At 44.6% G+C, this 18,586-nt stretch overlaps 1 protein-coding gene across 1 annotated transcript in view; it reads left to right on the plus strand.

The window, feature by feature from the left end:
* LOC135912935 (uncharacterized) overlaps positions 1–18,586 on the plus strand; it is a 42,695-nt gene that overhangs the window by 15,308 nt on the left and 8,801 nt on the right. The window contains exons 6-10 of the mRNA XM_070523789.1: positions 274–502; positions 2,279–2,444; positions 4,921–5,027; positions 6,130–6,274; positions 12,936–13,112. Coding sequence (XP_070379890.1) covers positions 486–502; positions 2,279–2,444; positions 4,921–5,027; positions 6,130–6,274; positions 12,936–13,112 — 612 coding nt within the window. The 5' untranslated portion in view covers positions 274–485. The remainder of the gene's footprint in view (positions 1–273; positions 503–2,278; positions 2,445–4,920; positions 5,028–6,129; positions 6,275–12,935; positions 13,113–18,586) is intronic.

Below are 18,586 nucleotides of genomic sequence, written 5' to 3' on the forward strand. Positions count from 1 at the left end.
CCATTAATTTATCGTTACTTTATTTCATTTATTAAGCACAAGTAATTTCCCCTATGTTTTCCTTGGTGTCAGTGTTTGGAGCCTCTTATGATAGAGTAACGAGACATTGGTGGAGCAGCGCTGTGTCTGAGTAGCTTTGCGGGAAAGCAATCGCTTCACTTCGGCCATTGTCCTCCGATGACCTCGGCCTATTCCTTCTTTCGCTTTTGTAAAACATGCATCGGCTTTCTGATTTCCGCTGAGCGGATTCGCCTGATGTGTCATCAACGTCAGCTGTTACAGGTCCCGCCCTAGCATTGACGGTGTGCACCGTTGGGGATGGTCCAGAACCCTTGTACTTCCCGGGCGACGGCATCTGCGACTTCGTGTTTTTCGAGTCACTGGCAGTGTCTCCCGAAAACAACGATTTCGCGGTCGAGCGACAGAGTTCCGCCGTGCATGACTTCGTCAAACAGGGACAAACTGGCCAACAAACACGATACGGCATGTCCGTGTCCTTCAGGTGAGCAGCTCGCACTATACACATGTTGTACGTGTAGACACATGGCAGCACCGGTGGTACAATGTCCTTATCGAAGTGTGACGTCATCGCGCAGCTTCTCGTGGCCTTGTTCGGTGTACGCTGTAACATGCTCGCACGCTTTTTACCCGTGATCGCACAGAGTAGGGAAACGTCTCCCACAGTGAGGCGATGGTATCGTTGTAAGGAACATGCTAAACGTACAACGGCATGACAACCAAAAGGTAATAGCGCACAGCTAAACATTTCAACCGACAGATATACTGTTACTCCATAGTATTCGCACGATTACTTCGCACAGTCGCGACGAGTGTCAGAGCTTGATGTTTTTTTCAGTCAGTTAGGTGTATCCGAGGTATTCATTCTCGCAATATCACGCTTGCTGGGCGGTATCGTGAAGAACGTCCTGTTTCCGCCGAATCGGTTGTGGCTTGCGAAGGCAGAGTGCAGGTCACGACGACTGCAGGAACATCACGAACACATTAACACCGCGGCAAGAACGACCACGGTTGTTGTCGTCATGAAATATCAAAGCCACGACGGGCGCAACCAGCGCCGTGCACAACACTAATGAACACACCACACCTGCCCGTTCACAATTTCGCCGCGAAAATGGCGACGCAGCGAGAGAGTGAACAAGCAAAGATGGCGCGCCCTTCCCACGTGACGCCAGTTGGCCAATAGGGGCGCCACGGATCGTGGAGAAGGGAAAAATATGGAGTGTAGGCAGACTTTTCACCGAGATGTCTCTTTCTTTTCTTTTTTCAGGGCGTTGTTCTTTTACGAAGTTTGGCCGGCGGGGAAGGGTGGCTTTGGCTAAAGCAAAATCATAACTCTTTGTCCTAGCATTGCCGTACGCGACACGGTACTGTGGTTTATTCCTTGACGAGACGGCTAACTTCTGCCTCCAAACTTTCCTTAAACTTCATGCGTCGCGATATCGCACCTCCATGCGAAATTTGAGAGCGAACGAGCCAGCGCTGGAGTAGGGCGTGTCACGTATACCTGTCATTCAGCATTAAACGCAGCATTCAATATGTAGGGTGCGTTACACTCGCGTGTCAAGTTCGACTGTGACGTTTGATCGCTTCGTAAAAAGAAACTCGGTGTTTCATCTCATATTTATCACACAAGCATGGTCATTTGCTAATGAGCGAATTCCGCGCTTTTATTGCGATAGCCAATTGCATCGACACTCTAGGCACATTTCTGCTGTCGCCGTCGCCCGTGATGTTCGGTATAAAGTTGAAATGCGATAACACCGTGGCCATGCGTCGTACGCTGTAGGTACGACTGAAGGAGTGCGAGGGGGAGCCAAGGACGGTGGCTTTTTTTTTCAGCGGTGCGTATGTGTCAATTCTCGATCTGTATGTCCCAGTGTTACGGCAATCAACCGATAATAAAGCCGACATAACTGCAGCGTTTCTTCGAACCCAAGGGGTAAAAGCTCGCTGTTCTGACAGCTTAATTATGCGCTATCCGTAACAAAAAAGAATTTGAGCAGGTTTCTCTTACTCATCTTGGCGATAATTGGCACCAGAATACTCTTTCCCTCAACAGTGGCCTACGCTTTACGTCACGTACAGCCGTGGTTGCCGGATTTCACCTGCAAACATTCTCGCGGAATTCGATCCTGTGCGTTGTAGCGAGTTCTGCAGACACACTTTTCTAGGTGCTTGCAGTAATAACTACGTGCTCCTATCTACGCGATGAGTGTAATAATGTAAATTTAAGGAAGATCATCCCCTTCTATCACAGCGATGCTCACAACTTCAGTGGTGCCTTCCGCACACCCAAGGGTAAGGCGGATTACGAGAGCTACTGGACATACAGCGTCTACGACTGGGGCTTTCTCTCCATCGACGAGCTCCAGGTCGAAGCGAGGCCGTCCGCCGATATCATCTTAGCGCTGACCACCCTCAAGGTGAGCGCTTAGGTGAAAAGCTTTTCATTTATTTTGCTGTCCGTCCGTCCGTCCGTCCGTCCGTCTGTCCGTTCGTCCGTCCGATCTATCTATCCATCTATCCATCTATCCATCTATCCATCTATCCATCTATCCATCCATCTATCTATCTATCTATCCATCTATCCATCTATCCATCTATCCATCTATCCATCCATCTATCTATCCATCTATCCATCTATCCATCTATCCATCTATCCATCCATCCATCTATCCATCTATCCATCCATCCATCCATCCATCCATCTATCTATCTATCTATCTATCTATCTATCTATCTATCTATCTATCTATCTATCTATCTATCTATCTATCTATCTATCTATCTATCTATCTATCTATCTATCTATCTATCTATCTATCTATCTATCTATCTATCTATCTATCTATCTATCTATCTATCTATCTATCTATCTATCTATCTATCTATCTATCTATCTATCTATCTATCTATCTATCTATCTATCTATCTATCTATCTATCTATCTATCTATCTATCTATCTATCTATCTATCTATCTATCTATCTATCTATCTATCTATCTATCTATCTATCTATCTATCTATCTATCTATCTATCTTCATTTCTGTTTGTTCTTTTGTCACCTTTGTGGCACAAGAACAAACAATATTTCATCTCTTTATCGACATACCTTTTCCTATCCTGACGTTTGTTGTTTCTACCGATTTTATTGTTTCTCTAGCTTCTCTTTTCTCACGTTTTCACCCTTTCTTCCTTCCTTTCTTTCTTTCGCGCTACAGCGCTGTGCCTCTACAGTGCCACACGAGCTTCCATGTTTACTGTCACAAAGCTTTTGACTGCATGTTGCTTTCTAGGACAATATATAAAACATGCATCGCTATATTCAGACACGTAGCCAGTGGCTGTATGGAAAAAAGCAAGCCCCGCAGGGAACGCGTTCGTTAGAGCAGTTCCTGCTTCAAGCATAACGCAAATTAAAAACACACACACAAAGTACATACATACATACCGGTAAACTATAAGTAGCCTACGATGAAACCAACGATACATAACAGAAAATACTGCTCAATACAAAAACGTTGCAAAATACAGGCTGCCATTTAAAAGAGCCAAAACTAAGGCAGAAAGCATCTTCGAGCCACGCTATTTATATTTCGCGCCTAACTTGTCGAGTGCGAGACGTGGTAGCGTCACCTGTGCTACAGGAATAATAAACACGAGTATAACATCGGCTTTCGCTAGTAAATTGCCATCTTGCAAAACCAATACAGCTACGTGGGCCAGCCCCCCCCCTCCCCCCCTCCCCCCCAAAGAAGAATTAAAAGAAAGAAGCGCACAAGCGAAATACTAGTGGCGACGATACCGTGAGCTTCCTGCACCGAGCGGCCCCCAATCTCTGAGGTAACGTTGTGACAACGTTGGGAACTTTGGATTGGAAGCTTCCGGTCGGGTCCGCTTGGTCGGCTTTCATTTGAGGAGGACTGCAACCCAAGCGGATTAGTTGCGACTGTAGTGTACTAGAATAATGTACACTTATTCATTCATGTACACACAGAATGTGTACATTATTATAGTACACTATAGTTGCGACTTTCGGCGTCGAAACGACCAACATAGAGAAAATACAAAATAGCGGCGCTGGGGATCGGTGCGAAATTCAGGAAACGTTTGGTCTCTACTTCTGTAAAATATCGATCCTTTTCGACCAAGTGAATGAAAACGCATTTTTTTTTCTGCCAGAAGACTTTAGCCCTGCTTCCTACCGTGAGGAATGTCTTCTCTGTGCAATTAGAGGCACTCGTGAAGGCTTGTACCGACTTGAGTAACCTCTGTGGACACCTCAGCAACCTTAAAAAAGCTTCAAATTCAAGTCTAGATACGTGCGCGGAAAGATTGCGCTTATAGGTGGACAGAAAAAAAAAAGGCAGTGCCTTGCTAGGCTTTCTCTACCATAGTAGTTATTTCCGTTCAGCAGACGATGCAAGACAACAGTCATTTACCAATTACATAAACAGGAACATATGCAAATGCAATAAAAGAAAACGGTTGTAGAGTGCAGGTCACGTATACAAGCTTAAGAAAATATAAATATATAATGAGAACGCGATGGCTGCCCTGTAAATGCGCGAATAATAATCGTTTGCGTAAATAAAGCATGCTAACAGCGCCATAGTTGAAACATTTTTCTTAGAAAATCCCTCGAGCTCTCTTTTCATCTCTCTTTTTTCTGTTGACTTAGATTAGTTTCTTACGACTTTCTATGGACGTTCATTAGTGTACAGAGCATCGGTTAGTTCACAAATATTTCTTTGATACCGGCGTTTTTTTTTGGAAATATTTCAAGGTATTCGGGAACTTGCTCTGGCATGACGATCTGCTCGTTGAATGCTTACCGGGAGTTTTGCGCAGATGTGCTAAACTTTCATTGGTTTTTTTTTGCTTCGTTTCACCTCAGGAGATGCAAGAATACGCATTGTCAAAGAATGTCCAGCCGCCCTGCACGTTTTTGGGAATCTACCCGAGGCAGGAGCGAGTTTGCGCCGAAGTTTCGGATTATATAAAGTAAGGGTGGCTGCCATCTTATACGCGACTATGGATACGCGGGCCGGAAGCGTAATGACAAGAGTTTTCGAGCACTCGAATGTTGTCACTCACTGCGCTTGGCTTCTTATCGAACTCAACATAAGATGCCCGGAAAGTGGAGGCGCACTTTCCGGCTGCACAACTCCAGCGCGTCCTACGCGATTGTGTGAGTTATGAGGCTTCTTCTGCCTCGTGTGCTATAAACTTAGACGAACGTATCGTTCGTCGCAGTTGACGCAAGTTTACCTGCATGCATTTCCTGTAAAGTATAAGTTAGCAGAAGCTTTTACATATACTGGATGGTTTTCTTAGACCATAAAAACCTTACAAAAGAATTCGGGAAAAAAGAAAAAGGCAGGACCAAATGATGTTCGAAATTTCTTTACAAGTCTCTAGTCCGCGATAAAGGCACAGAAACCAGGTCGCTTACATGTGTATTCGACACCGCTTAATGCATGCGGTCATGCAATGCAACAGTGCTTTCAACGTGCATCTCGTACAAGTTTGTTGTTTGTATTTGTGCTTGTTTGTTGTGTCATTGTCCCAAACAAAAAGTGAGCGTGCCTTCCAAAGCTCAATTTTCGTGTCGTAAACTAAGAAATGTATTGCGACAACGAGCTCTGCTTCTACTAAATGTATCACGCACGTAGCCTTTCCAAGTTGTTTGGATATTTTATAGAAACGACAGAGATCTGGTACTCTACGATTCTACTGAATATCTCTGTGCAAATTTGTTTAGAAGGCTTATTAGTGTACTGACCGTAAGAAGCATCTGGCCTGCCACTTTCTCTCTTTGTGTTCCATATTTTTTACGAATGTGTCTACTGAGTTCACGCTATAATCCAACTAATAAATTTATGAATCGCAACAGCCCACACAATATAATGTTGTCAGCGAATTCCCTTATACACATCCTATAAGCTTTATAAATCTACAGAAAAAAAGTTTTGCGAAAAGGCGCAGCGTTTTGCGAGCAGTCTACTGATAGGATACAATAGCACATATAGGCTGTCTATCCATATACTGTACATATCCGCAACATCCCCCCCCCCCCCTTCCGCCACTCTCTTCCGCTTCGCAGGAACATCTTCACTCCGACTGGTGTTGTTGTCTTGGGGCACCTGTCTTACAGCGACAACACCAGGTCCGATTGCGTCATCATGCCGCCGGTGAACTTCGTCGACCCACGCGCTCAGAAACCCGGCATCGGCTACGGTCACCGCATGGTAAGCCGCGCACCAAGCAGCGGGACACGCGGTGTTTTCGCATCTTAGCTTCACAATCAATCAATCAATCAATCAATCAATCAATCAATCAATCAATCAATCAATCAATCAATCAATCAATCAATCAATCAATCAATCAATCAATCAATCAATCAATCAATCAATCAATCAATTGTATTATTAGATGAAAATAATATACAGATAGAAATATACAGAAGGAGGTCCCATAGTTAAAACTGAATTGGGGCCTTCTGTTCATGGTTAACATAAAAGTTCGTTTAGTAAGCAACAGCAGCTCAATTGGTACAATTCCAGTAATAATAAATAATGACATACAAATCTAAGTAGACGAAGTAATTAATAGACAATATAACGACAGTAAGCAATATTTCGAAACTAGATAAAACCAAAGTAAAAAGGAAGAAAGATAAAAACAATTAACGAAAAAGAAATTAATTACTTGTTGGAGTACATAACAATGGCAGTGGCAGGTCTAAAACCAAAATTGGATTATGCAATGCATAGTGTCAATTACAAATCACATAAGAGAAAATTTTTCAGTTCATCATAAAGTCGATGGGGTTTCAGGAGTTTTATTATAAATGGTAATGTATTCCATGATGATATGGCTGCAAAGTGAACTGTCTGTTTCCCATAATTAGTGCGCGCTTTGTCCAGAATGAAGTCATTATGCAGCGCAAAACGAGTTGAGTTAGTGTTGGTTAGAGATGATATAGGAATTAGCGATAATGACATTTTGTTATTTATTATTTTGAAAAGAACAGTGGTCGGGCTGTACTTGACAAGGGCTGCAACGTCTAGAATTTTATTTGCTTGTAGTAACTCTTTAGCATTGGTGGTGTGTGGATTCGACGTGATTATTCTAATTGCCTGGTTTTGGATGGTTTGTATCAGTTTTAGGTGAGTAGTGTGCGTGTTACCCTAGGAGGTTATGCAGTAGTTAATGTGAGAGTGTACAAACACGAAATAGAGTGGGAGCAACACAGGTCGTGAAAAGATGGACGCGCCCTGAAGAGATTGCGTATTCCATGAGATAACTTCTTTTTAATATGCGTTATATGGCGATGAAATTTTAGGTTACAGTCAATAATAACACCTAAGTAAGTGCATTCTTCACTTGCGTGTAATAAATGGTCACCAATGAAAATGGGTGGAATGCATAGTGAGGATTTATTTCGGGATGAGAATAAAATAAATTTAGTTTCAGTAGGATTAATGGTAAGTCTGTTCATTTTGCACCATTCTAACGAGTTATAAAGATCACTATTAAGCTTGGTTATTACCGTTGACAGACATTCGCCAGAATTAGTAATTGTTGTATCATCGGCATATAGTATACATTTAGAAGATGTGAGGCAGTTAGGTAGATCATTATTATAAAGTAAGAAGAGTAACGGGCCCAATATGGATCCTTGTGGTACACCTAAATTAATCATTTTAGGTTTAGAATGAGCGTCGGACACACTAAAAACCTGGTATCTGTCTCGTAAGTAGCTGCGTAATAGTAGTAAAGGAGGACCTGTGATACCAATTGAATCTAGTTTCAGATAAAGAATTTCATGGTCAATGCTGTCAAATGACTTTGAAAAGTCTACAAATAAGGATGCTGCGAATTTACCGTTGTCAATGGCTTTCTTTAATTGATCAGTAACAGATGCAAGTGCTAGGTCAGTAGAGTAACCGGATCTAAATCCAAATTGGTCAGGTGAAAGAATATTGACACGTGTACTTATCTTTATCGGGCGACCACGTTTCGCCGCCTAACAAGTGTTATCGCACAGCGCGGGACGCGCCTGCATGTATCCGAAGTTTCTGGAAAGTTATCTATGCTTCTATTCGCTGTATGTTGTCACCGAATCTTATGTTATCTGATTTCATCGCCTGCCACGAATGGTGTAAAACTTTGTGGAAGGCACGTGGGTCCCAACGGTTAGTCTGGTACATTCGACGACTGCTGTATAAAAGCCGACGCGCTTGACCCGCTGACCAGATTTTTCGACGATCGCCGACTGTGTTCGCCGTTCTCGTTGTGCTATAAGTGTAGCCTGTTTTGTGGGCACAGGTTCGGCCAATAAAATCTAGTTTTGCTTTTCACAGTATTGCTACTGTGTTCTTAACGTCCCCACCACGTGACAATATTAAATTTGGTTATGTATTTGATCAATCGTTTTTCGATTATTTTCTCGATGACCTTGCTAAAAAGGGTAAAACACAGATTGGCCTGTAGTTAGATAGTGATGAGCGATCGCCTTTCTTAAAAACTGGAATAACCCTACCACGTTTAAGCTGGCGAGGAAATGTGCCTGTTTTAAACATGAGGTTAATAATTTCAGACAGTACAAATGATATTGATTTAGAAATAATTTTAACGTGACCAGGATGAATGTTGCCCAATCCAGCACTAGTTATTTTTAAATTGTTGATTACTGATACCACCTCATCAGGAGTGGTTGGAAACATATAAAATGAATGTGGAAGGCGCTTTGATGCGTATAAGTTGTGTTGAGTTTGAGTGGAGTTATTAGTAAAAAAGAAATGACTGAAAGCATCCGCAATCTTAAGAGGTTCGAAATAAGTATTACCATCGTGGGATATTTTAGTTATGCTATCCGCTCCTTGTTTCCTATTCAAAAAGGAGTTCTCTATTTGCCATTATTTCTTTACGTCCGAACCACGTCTAAGTATTTTTTCTTCGTAATATTTGGTTTTAGCTTTTTTTAAGCCGTGAAGAAAGTGTGTTGCAAAATTTCTTGTACCGCGCATGTAGGTTTAAATTGAATGGTTGCCTTTTAGTATTTTTATATAGGTTTTCTCGTGTGCTCATGGCCTTCAGCAAACTATCGGTGACCCAGGGATTTTGAGGTGCAGCCACTTTCTTTCTGCATTTACTTATCTGAGAGTAGGTATGATAGTATGATATACACTTTGTTATAAATCACGAGAAGGCTACCTGCGGATCATTTGTGTCAAGAACGAAAGACCAGTCAGTGTGAGATACTGCTGCTGAGAACAATTTTTTTATCAAAAAGAAGTTTGGTGTAAGAATTTGAATAGGAAAAATGTGCAGATGTAGTGCGCAGAAAAAGGGGAAAATGGTCAGTAATGCCACTTTCAAGTACTCCTGCATCAGGTGGATTAAAAAGATTAGACAATTCATGATGGATTAGAGTGTTAGAACCCCCAAGAACTGAACGAGTAGGGATATTAATAATACATTCGTAACCAAAACTTTGGAAACAGGACGAATAATTGACAGAGCTCGGGGATGACTCCATTAAACTTATGTTCATATCACGCATAATTATGACACTTTATATCTCAGCGGATAACTTTGCCATTATTTTTTCGAGAGAAATACAAAAGTCTGGAATTGAAGAGGAAGGTCTATGGTAAACACAACCAAAGATGAAGTTTCGATCATCGGTGTTAAGAAAGTTAGGATCGAATTCCAACCATACTGATTCGCATTTTTGAATACTAAAGTCTTCTTTTGTACGGGATTCCGGACGAGATATAGACACAGCCGCACCGCCGTAGTCGCTGGACTGTCTGTGTGTAAACTCTGATTTACAAGAAGGGAAACAGTACAAGTTCTTATCATCTTCGCTAAGCCAGGTCTCTGATAGTGCAATGATTGAAACGTGAAAGAAAGTGTTGAAAGCAGATTCTGGAAGTCATCGAGATGTTTAGGGAGGCTGCGCGCATTGAAATGAATAAGAGAGTGATTACTATTCTGAAGGAAGTAATTTAACTCGCTCGCTGTGTAATATGATGCCATGATGGAAGATAAGTGGTTAAGGGAGGCACAAACTTTAAACCGATTAGTTAATTACCATTAAGTCTGAATCATCAGCAATGCGGTACATTCTGGTTTTTTCGGCTTTTCTAGTCTTGATTTGGCAGTTGCTGATCCAGAGAAATTGCCATTTGTATTGTTTCTTCAAAGCCGGCGCCTTTAAAAAGAGCGCTTTATTTCGTGCTGTCAAGTGCTCAGTGACGTAGACCGCACTGTCAACAAAAGCTTTCACCTCGATGTCACTTAGGTGAAGCTTAGCCTTGTGTGCCTTACTGACAAATTCATCCTTTGTGGGGGAACAGAATCTAGCCACGATGTTTTTCTTTTACTTTTGTGAGGACCCGATGAGCGACATCGATGTCAGCAGCCATTACCGGGCACCAAATTTTAGAGCCAATGGTTTGCATGACTGCGATGCAGTCCTCCCCTTGCGTGCAGGGGACGCCCCTGACCTCAACATTGTTCATTCTAGAGTATTGTTCCATACCAGCCACCCTTTCAGACAGTGTTTTGTTCTCTGAGATGAGCTTTTTGTTGTCAGCTGTAAGCTTGAGTTTTTCGTCGCGCATTTTTTCAACGATGTTATTTAAGACACCGATACTTGCTTCCAGGCTTTCATCCTGCTTTTTTAGTTCAACAGCATCAAGCCCAGTGGACTGCAACTTTGACAGAAATTTACCGAGAATGTCGTCAGCGAATTGGGTTCATTCAGTTTCCAGTTTAGTCTCAATTGCTTCAATCCTCTTGAAAAGCTCTGAATTTGTCGGCATTTTGTTTCCGCAACAAAGCACTAACCAAACGGCTTCACACACAAGAGCACAAAAGGAAAAACAGTAACTGTGGCCGCAGCGACAGCGAACAGGTCACACGCAAAAATAAGGCAAGATTTAACGCAACGAACCTGCACAATCAGAGAAAAATACGTGAGGCAGTGCTTGCTGCGCCGTCGCTGCCACCAATGAAGCCTCGGTGATGGTCCTGCTTCTTATGAGCGGTGCTCAACGAAGCCGACGACACCTGTTGGGCTTGCAGGAAGCTGTCGTCCACGGAGCCGAGTGCTTGATTTCCACGTTCGGTGCGACGGTTGATAGGAAGCTGGCCATGATAACTGCACATTCAGAGAAAAATATGTGAGGCGGTACTTGCTGCGCCGTCGCTGCCACCAATGAAGCCCCGGTGATGGTCCTGCTTCTTATGAGCGGTGCTCAACGAAGCCGACGACACCTGTTGGGCTTGCAGGAAGCTGTCGTCCACGGATCCGAGTGCTTGATTTCCATGTGCGGTGCGGCGGTTGATAGGAAGCTGGCCATGATAACTGCACATTCAGAGAAAAATATGTGAGGCGGTGCTTGCTGCGCCGTCGCTGCCACCAATGAAGCCTCGGTGATGGTCCTGCTTCTCATGAGCGGTGCTCAGCGAAGCCGACGACACGCGTTGGGCTTGCAGGAAGCTGTCGTCCACGGATCCGAGTGCTTGATTTCCATGTGCGGTGCGGCGGTTGATAGGAAGCTGGCCATGATAACTGCACATTCAGAGAAAAATATGTGAGGCTTGCTGCGCCGTCGCTGCCACCAATGAAGCCTCGGTGATGGTCCTGCTTCTCATGAGCGGTGCTCAGCGAAGCCGACGACACCTGTTGGTAATTTAAATATTTCGCTTCTTTATTGATCAGCCAAAAGAAGAAGCCGTCGCCAGACTAAGGTGCCGAAGATGCCCCTATTTCTTTCCATAAGAATGTGCTACTTTGTTACTACCTAGGGATGTTGTAACGCATGGTAGTTAAATAAAACGCCACAAGATATCGCAACGACCGCTGATGCTTCCGTTTACGGCGTTCCAGCATTCCGTAAACGGCGATTTCTAAACCATAGCCTTATCTGTATAGAGTGTTAAATTCTTAGCATCTGTTTCAAGGCGAGAGCTTAGAAAAGCACACAATCTTTCTAGAAATACCGTTAAAATATTCTTTTCTTTTCACAACTTTATATACGATTATGCGGCTTAAAAACGTATTCTTGCAGAATTTCATTACCATTTAATTGAATTAATGAAGTTGAAAATGAAAGGAAAAACGCCTAGAGAAACGTTTCGGTTTTCCACCCAAACAACGACCGCTGTGGTGTTATTGACGTCAGCGATTTATTTGTACATATCGGTATATCGCTCGGCCCTCCCTTTCTTTTTTTCATGCTGGAAAAGCTAGCCACAGATTATGGTTGAGAGCTCGCATGGTATAGAATGCAGGGCTTCGCCCCCTCCCATTGGCAAACGCCCGACTACAGTGCCGATACCGCGCTCCCAAAATTCGTAGCGTGGAAGACAGCTAGCGCGCGAAATATGGTGTAGGATATCGCTAGCAGCCTTTCGCTTTTGCGTTGTTTGTGGCATACCAGCATCCCAGTCTCGTCATGGAGGCGACGTGCTTACTGGTAAAGAACTAACGCAAGCTGCCACTTCATCGCTTAGCCCAATACGTTCCTGACTGTCACGTTTATCGAAATGTTTAAATAAATTTCACGAAAACATCCTTCTTCCTCTGTGCTAAGGGCGGGAGAGTAATGTTACAGAAAGGGAGAAAAAATAAGCTGTCATCTACTCGAGGGTACGTTAGGGCTGCGAATACCTTAAAGAAATTTTCGTTCTTCCACGTTAGGAAACCACGAATAACTTCCCCTCCTTGAAAAAAAAACTTCATTCGTTCATTGATAAGAGCTGCTAAGATATTCCCTCTCTTATTTTTAAAGGTGGACTGTCTTTACTCCGTGGCGGAAATAACTTTTGATTCGGTTCTCTGTATTCTTTATTACTTTTTTGATCAACACGCGCGGTGTTTTCGTTGGACAGCGCGACGCCATGAAGGTCGTGACCTGCCTCTGGGAACACAACGTCCGCACCAACCTGTCCCTGTCCGTCACCATGCAAGCGCGTCGGTACAAGCTCAAAAGCGGCGTCCAGGGACAGCCGCAGTTCTACAGCGACTGCGAAGTCGACGACTACGAACAACGCACCACGGCTCAAGAGGTACGCAGGAATTGTGTTTCTGCGTCTACGGCGACAGCTGTCGTAGCGTAGGCATCAGCGTCCACCCTCAATGCGATCGACGCAATCCAGAAAGAAAAAAGTATGCGTTAATTGGTAGCACAACCTCGGGGGTTCCCATCTGAATTACGTGTGGAAGGCGACATCGTTTTCCCCGGCATCCACTGCACCTAATTTGAAGGTGTTCCTTGCGAGAGTGCAAAAGAAAATCAGATTTACCTTTATCTATGGGCGGATATTTATATTTGCCCATGAATTTTTTTTCTACAGAAATTGCTGAGTATTCGAATTATTCTGAAAGCTGAATAATCAAACTAGCACCTTTGTAATTAAAGGGACGCTGACAGAATATATTAGGACGAACTAGATCAAAATATTATAAGCTCCTGTTAGGAGGAATTCCCATTCGTGGCCATGAACAGTACTTTTGTGAGGGAGAAAACGACCAAACTCAAAAAGGAAAATTCGGATTTGGCGCCACCCGTTGTCGAACTATTGTAACTCTCGTGCGACCTCGACACTGGCCCATTAATTGAGTGCGGCAAATGAAGAACGTTTCGTGGTGGGGGGGGGGGGGAATAATTACGTCAACTAGTTCGTCTTGGCGCGGGTAGTTAAACTTAAGGGGCAGCAGTGGTAACTTCGGCGGCAATTTTCTACGCATCAAAGGGTTCATATACCCGAAAGAAAAATGACAAATGAATGTAGAATATAGAGCCTTATGGAGGTATAATGTATCGACATAGCCCGAGTCGATGCTTTGCTTTAGATTCCCTATAAGTAATTGAATAGTATGACTATTTTACAGAAAGGTCCTACTGAGGCAATTAGAGTGAAGTAAATTGACGTACTATACACCAACCTGAAATAACAACTGATTCCGGAGTGGGACATTTGCGGAACATATGTAAGCATCGTAACATCACGTAAATGAAGTGGTCAACTGGAAAATAATTTCTCGGATTCAGCAGCTCTAGAAGGGGAAATTTTCACAACTATCATATCCGACTTTGTTCCAGAACTACCAATTTTTAAACGTGATTTTTTTTTGCTGATCAATTTTGAGAATTTTTTTTTGCTTCTACGAAACCTGGAACCGAAATTCACCTTCATACTGTCGGATAAATGGCGTTCCTTCTTCAACGCACCACATTTCTTAGAAATTGTTGAGTGCTTGACTGACGGGAGCTTTTCCGCCTTTCGCACGCTTTTGAATTGGGGAACCACAGTTGGCCATGAAGTAATTATTTATCTTAGGCGAATATCAACAGAGATTTGACATAGCGCATGATCGCTATCGTAGACATACGCGTACCATCCGAGGACACAGGAGCGACCCCTAATGGCCGCGGTAGTGTTGGCACCTTTCCATTGGCATCGAAACTGGCCAGAAACTGTCTTATTCGATGACGGGGAAAAAGTGTAATTTTGTGCGTGTTGGATGTAATGTCGCACGTAACACTACTACCCTAGCAAATGAGTGTGACTCGGTGAGATATTGGATATGACGGTTGCACTACTTCCCGTTGGGCAAGTTGGTACAGCGCGAATTATAATGCCACAAACGCGATCAGTGAGAGAGGAGGAAAGGACAGGAGAGCGTCCCTCTTCGCTTTGTGTCCTCGCGTCTCTCTGATCGTGTATTTGGCTGTAAATTCCTTATTATCCGATATGATTGTTGTGCTCATTTTGGTTAAACACTGTGTCACGATGTGGCGCCACCAGCACGGCAGTCCGATAGTACTGCATCCCTTCAGACAGCTCGCCTTGCGCATTGTGGTGTTTTCATGGCTAGCCCGTAAATCCTTGAGGGCACCAATCAGCGAGAGTTGCACAAAAAAAGAATCTCAGATGAAATTGGTTCTACCTAAAAAAAGTTAGTTTCTTCGGAAAGGCGAAGCATAGACAGCGATAGCACATTTCATAGCATATGTAGGAGATTATAGAGGATAGTAGTTTTATTGACCCTATATATTCGCATTCGCAAATATTCACTCACTAAGTAAATTCACAAGCATGGTGTCACGTGCGCACAAGCAAGTTCGAACACACCTCACTCGATCACCGCGCACACTCGCTGTCAAAGCGCTGGAGGGAGAAATAGCGGCAGCAGCGGCGAGCGAATTGACCTTCGTGCTGAGATTCGCGTCAACGCGAACTAAACGGTGAGAACACTGCGCACGAAGCTATCAGCACTCAGAGCACTCTGTCCCCATCGCAGATCGTTTTCAAGATAGCGCCCGCGTCGCTGCAGCCGCCGCCGCAGTAGAACGCCCTCCTCCACCCCGCGGTGCTTTGCGCACGATGGAAAACGGTGCCACACCTCCCCGCTCTCTTCCCTTGCACGCGCCAGATTGAGCCACAATCGTCGGCTCGCCCTGGCAGCCTTTCACTCGCACATGCAGCACATGGCACGCGGCGACGATGTCATAGCACTTGGACTTTGTGCGGAGCATCACGGCGACGGCGGAAATGCTAATTCGGTGGTCATATAATTGCTATCGCAATAAAATAGGTCCTATCTGTATGCTGCAGTGCGCTTGCCTTCAGACTTAACCCGAACGACGACGACATATCGTGTGGAGGCATATCCTTAACTAACGCGGACTGTGAGGAACGAGCATCAATGCTTTGGAAGACAGGCGCAATCTGCCAACACAATTGAAAGTACCCCAACGTCCGGCATTTTTCAAAGGCTCAATTGTGGTTCTATGGGGCCCTACTTTGTAAAGCGTTTGTGTTTGTATATATATATATATATATATATATATATATATATATATATATATATATATATATATATATATATATATATATATATATATATATATGTTAGCCATATAATGAGAAGCCAACACTGACACCAAGTACAACATAGGGGAAATTGCATGTGCTTAATAAATGAAATCAAGTAATGATAAATAAATGGAAATTAAAGTGGATGAAAAAACAACTTGCCGCAGGTGGGAACCGAACCCACAACCTTCGCATGTCGCGTGCGATGCTCTACCAATTGAGCTACCGCGGCGGCGTTTCCCCATCCACTTTCTTGGGTATTTATGTGTACTAGTAGAACCCTGGGAGTGTTATATGACTAATAATTATCAGGTCCCTCGGTTAACCCCCTTTCTTCTCGTCTATATATATATATATATATATATATATATATATATATATATATATATATATATATATATATATTGCGAGGCAGCTGTTGAGCCTCAACTGTTTATTTCGCAGCTCGCGCGCTGAAGACGATGACGCTGGCCATGATGATGAACATATACCGATGAAGAAGATGAAGGGGTAAAAAAATGCTCACACAATATCCCCCGCGCGTGGAAGCGGCCAACCTGGCCGCTGGTTACTCTGGTTATGGCGGGAAATTTAACGCCGTGTGAAAGGCTTTAAACGCAAAACATGCACAATATCTTTGGCGCGGCAGCGGCCGTCCAAAGGCGGAACAACGGGAGTGACACGATAGTTAACTGGCGAGGTCTGTTCCAGCAGAATGTAGGGCCCGATAAAACGGGACTGAAATTTCTCGCACAATCCAGGAGCGCGAACTGAGGTCCACAGTAACACTTCGTCTCCTGGGTGGAAGGAAAGGACACGGTGAGATGCATCATAGCGAATTTTGCGGTCTTGTTGACTGGCGTCGGTGTTGAGGCTGACACGTTCGCGACACCGGGCAATGCGCGAAACGAACTGCTCACACACTGATGTGGACGAAGGTACGGAGACACCGAAGAAAGAAACGTCGAGGATAGTGAGCGGTTGGCGACCATACACAAGGAAAAAGGGCAAGTACCCCGTAGTGCGTTGGACGGCCGTGTTGTATGCGAAAGTGATGAATGGTAGAATGGCATCCTAATTGATGTGGTCAGGGTTGATGTACATAGATATCATGTCGGACAGCGTGCGATGAAAGCACTATGCGAGACCATTAGTTTGAGGGTGGTAGCTGGAAGTGGTTTTATGGATGGTATTGGACGCACGGAGAACATCGTCGAGATGTTTAGAGAGAAAGGTCCTGCCTCAGTCACTCAAAAGGACACGTGGGGCTCCGTGCCGTAAAAAGATGGCTTCCAAGAAAAAGGCTGCAACCTCTTCTGCGGATCCCGAAGATAGTGCGGCTGTTTCAGCGTACCGTGTCAAGTGGTTTACAGCTGTGACGATCCATCGTTTTTCGCCGGTGGTTAAGGGTAGCGGTCCATAGAGGTCGATACCAACGACTGCGAAAGGAGCTTCAGGACACGGGACTGGTTGGAGCAGTCCAGCCGGAAGTTATGTCAGTCGTTTGCGGTGTTGGCAGAGTGAACGGGAAGCCACGTATTTCGCTACGCTGGTTGCAAGTCCAGGCCAAGAGAAGCGGCTGTGAGTTCGCTCATAGGTTTTATGGAAACCAATGTGACCGGCAGTGGGATCGTCGTGAAAGGTCTCCAATATCTGGCCCCGAAGTGATCGGGGAGCGACAGGAACCCAACGGTGTCCTTCGGGATCAAACACGTACCGATATAATATCGAATTTTCGATCTTGAAGTTCTTCAACTGCCGACGGAGCCAAGCGTAGGTGTGCGAGATGGTCCGCGAAAACGTTCCATAACGGAGTGGCAGTAGGCGTCATTACGTTGGCTAGAGGCAAACGTATGAGAATGGCTGGATGGGAGCCGGTCGAAAGCAGCGAGCGAAAGGAATGCAGACGACGCGCCCTGCGGTTTGCTCACGAAAGGTGGTAAGGAAGCAGCGTTTGAAGACGGTGGTAGGGGACAACGAGAGAGAGCATCGGCATCCAGGTGTTTCTTTCCAGACTTGTAGGTGATGTTGAAGTCGTATTCTTGTAAACGAAGTATCTAACGGCCGAGACGTCCCGTTAAATTCTTTAGCGTCGCCAACCAGCCCAAGGCGTGGTGGTCAGTAACAACCGTAAAGTGTCGGCCGTGCAGATAAGGCCGAAATTTTTGGACGGACCAAACAACGGCGAGACACTCTTTCTCGGTAATCGTATAATGTTTCTCTGCAGCTGTTAGCGTGCGACTTGCGTATGCAACCACACGTTCTTCAAAATTTTGCTGACGTTACAAAAGAAAAGCGCCGAAACCGAGTCCGCTGGCGTCAGTACGTAGAAGAGTGGGTGCGGTGTTGTCGAAATGACAAAGCACAGGTTCGGACGTGAGGGCACGCTTGAGGGCGTCAGAAGCACTTTGGCATTCGTCCGACCATACGTAGGGAGCTCCAGAAGGAAGGAGTTGATGGAGCGGCGCCGCAATCGTGGCAAAGTTACGTATGAAGCGCCGGAAATACGAAGCTAGGCCGAGGAAGCTACTCAAGTCTTTGGCACGTTGAGGCCTGGGGAAGCGGAGGACAGCGGTAACCTTGTCGGGGTTGGATCGAAGGCCCTCCTTGCTGACAAGGTGTCCGAGCACTTTAATGGTTTTGCTGGCGAAGTGGCACTC

This window comes from Dermacentor albipictus, chromosome 8 (assembly GCF_038994185.2).
Source record: "Dermacentor albipictus isolate Rhodes 1998 colony chromosome 8, USDA_Dalb.pri_finalv2, whole genome shotgun sequence".
Taxonomy (NCBI): Eukaryota; Metazoa; Arthropoda; class Arachnida; order Ixodida; family Ixodidae; genus Dermacentor; species Dermacentor albipictus.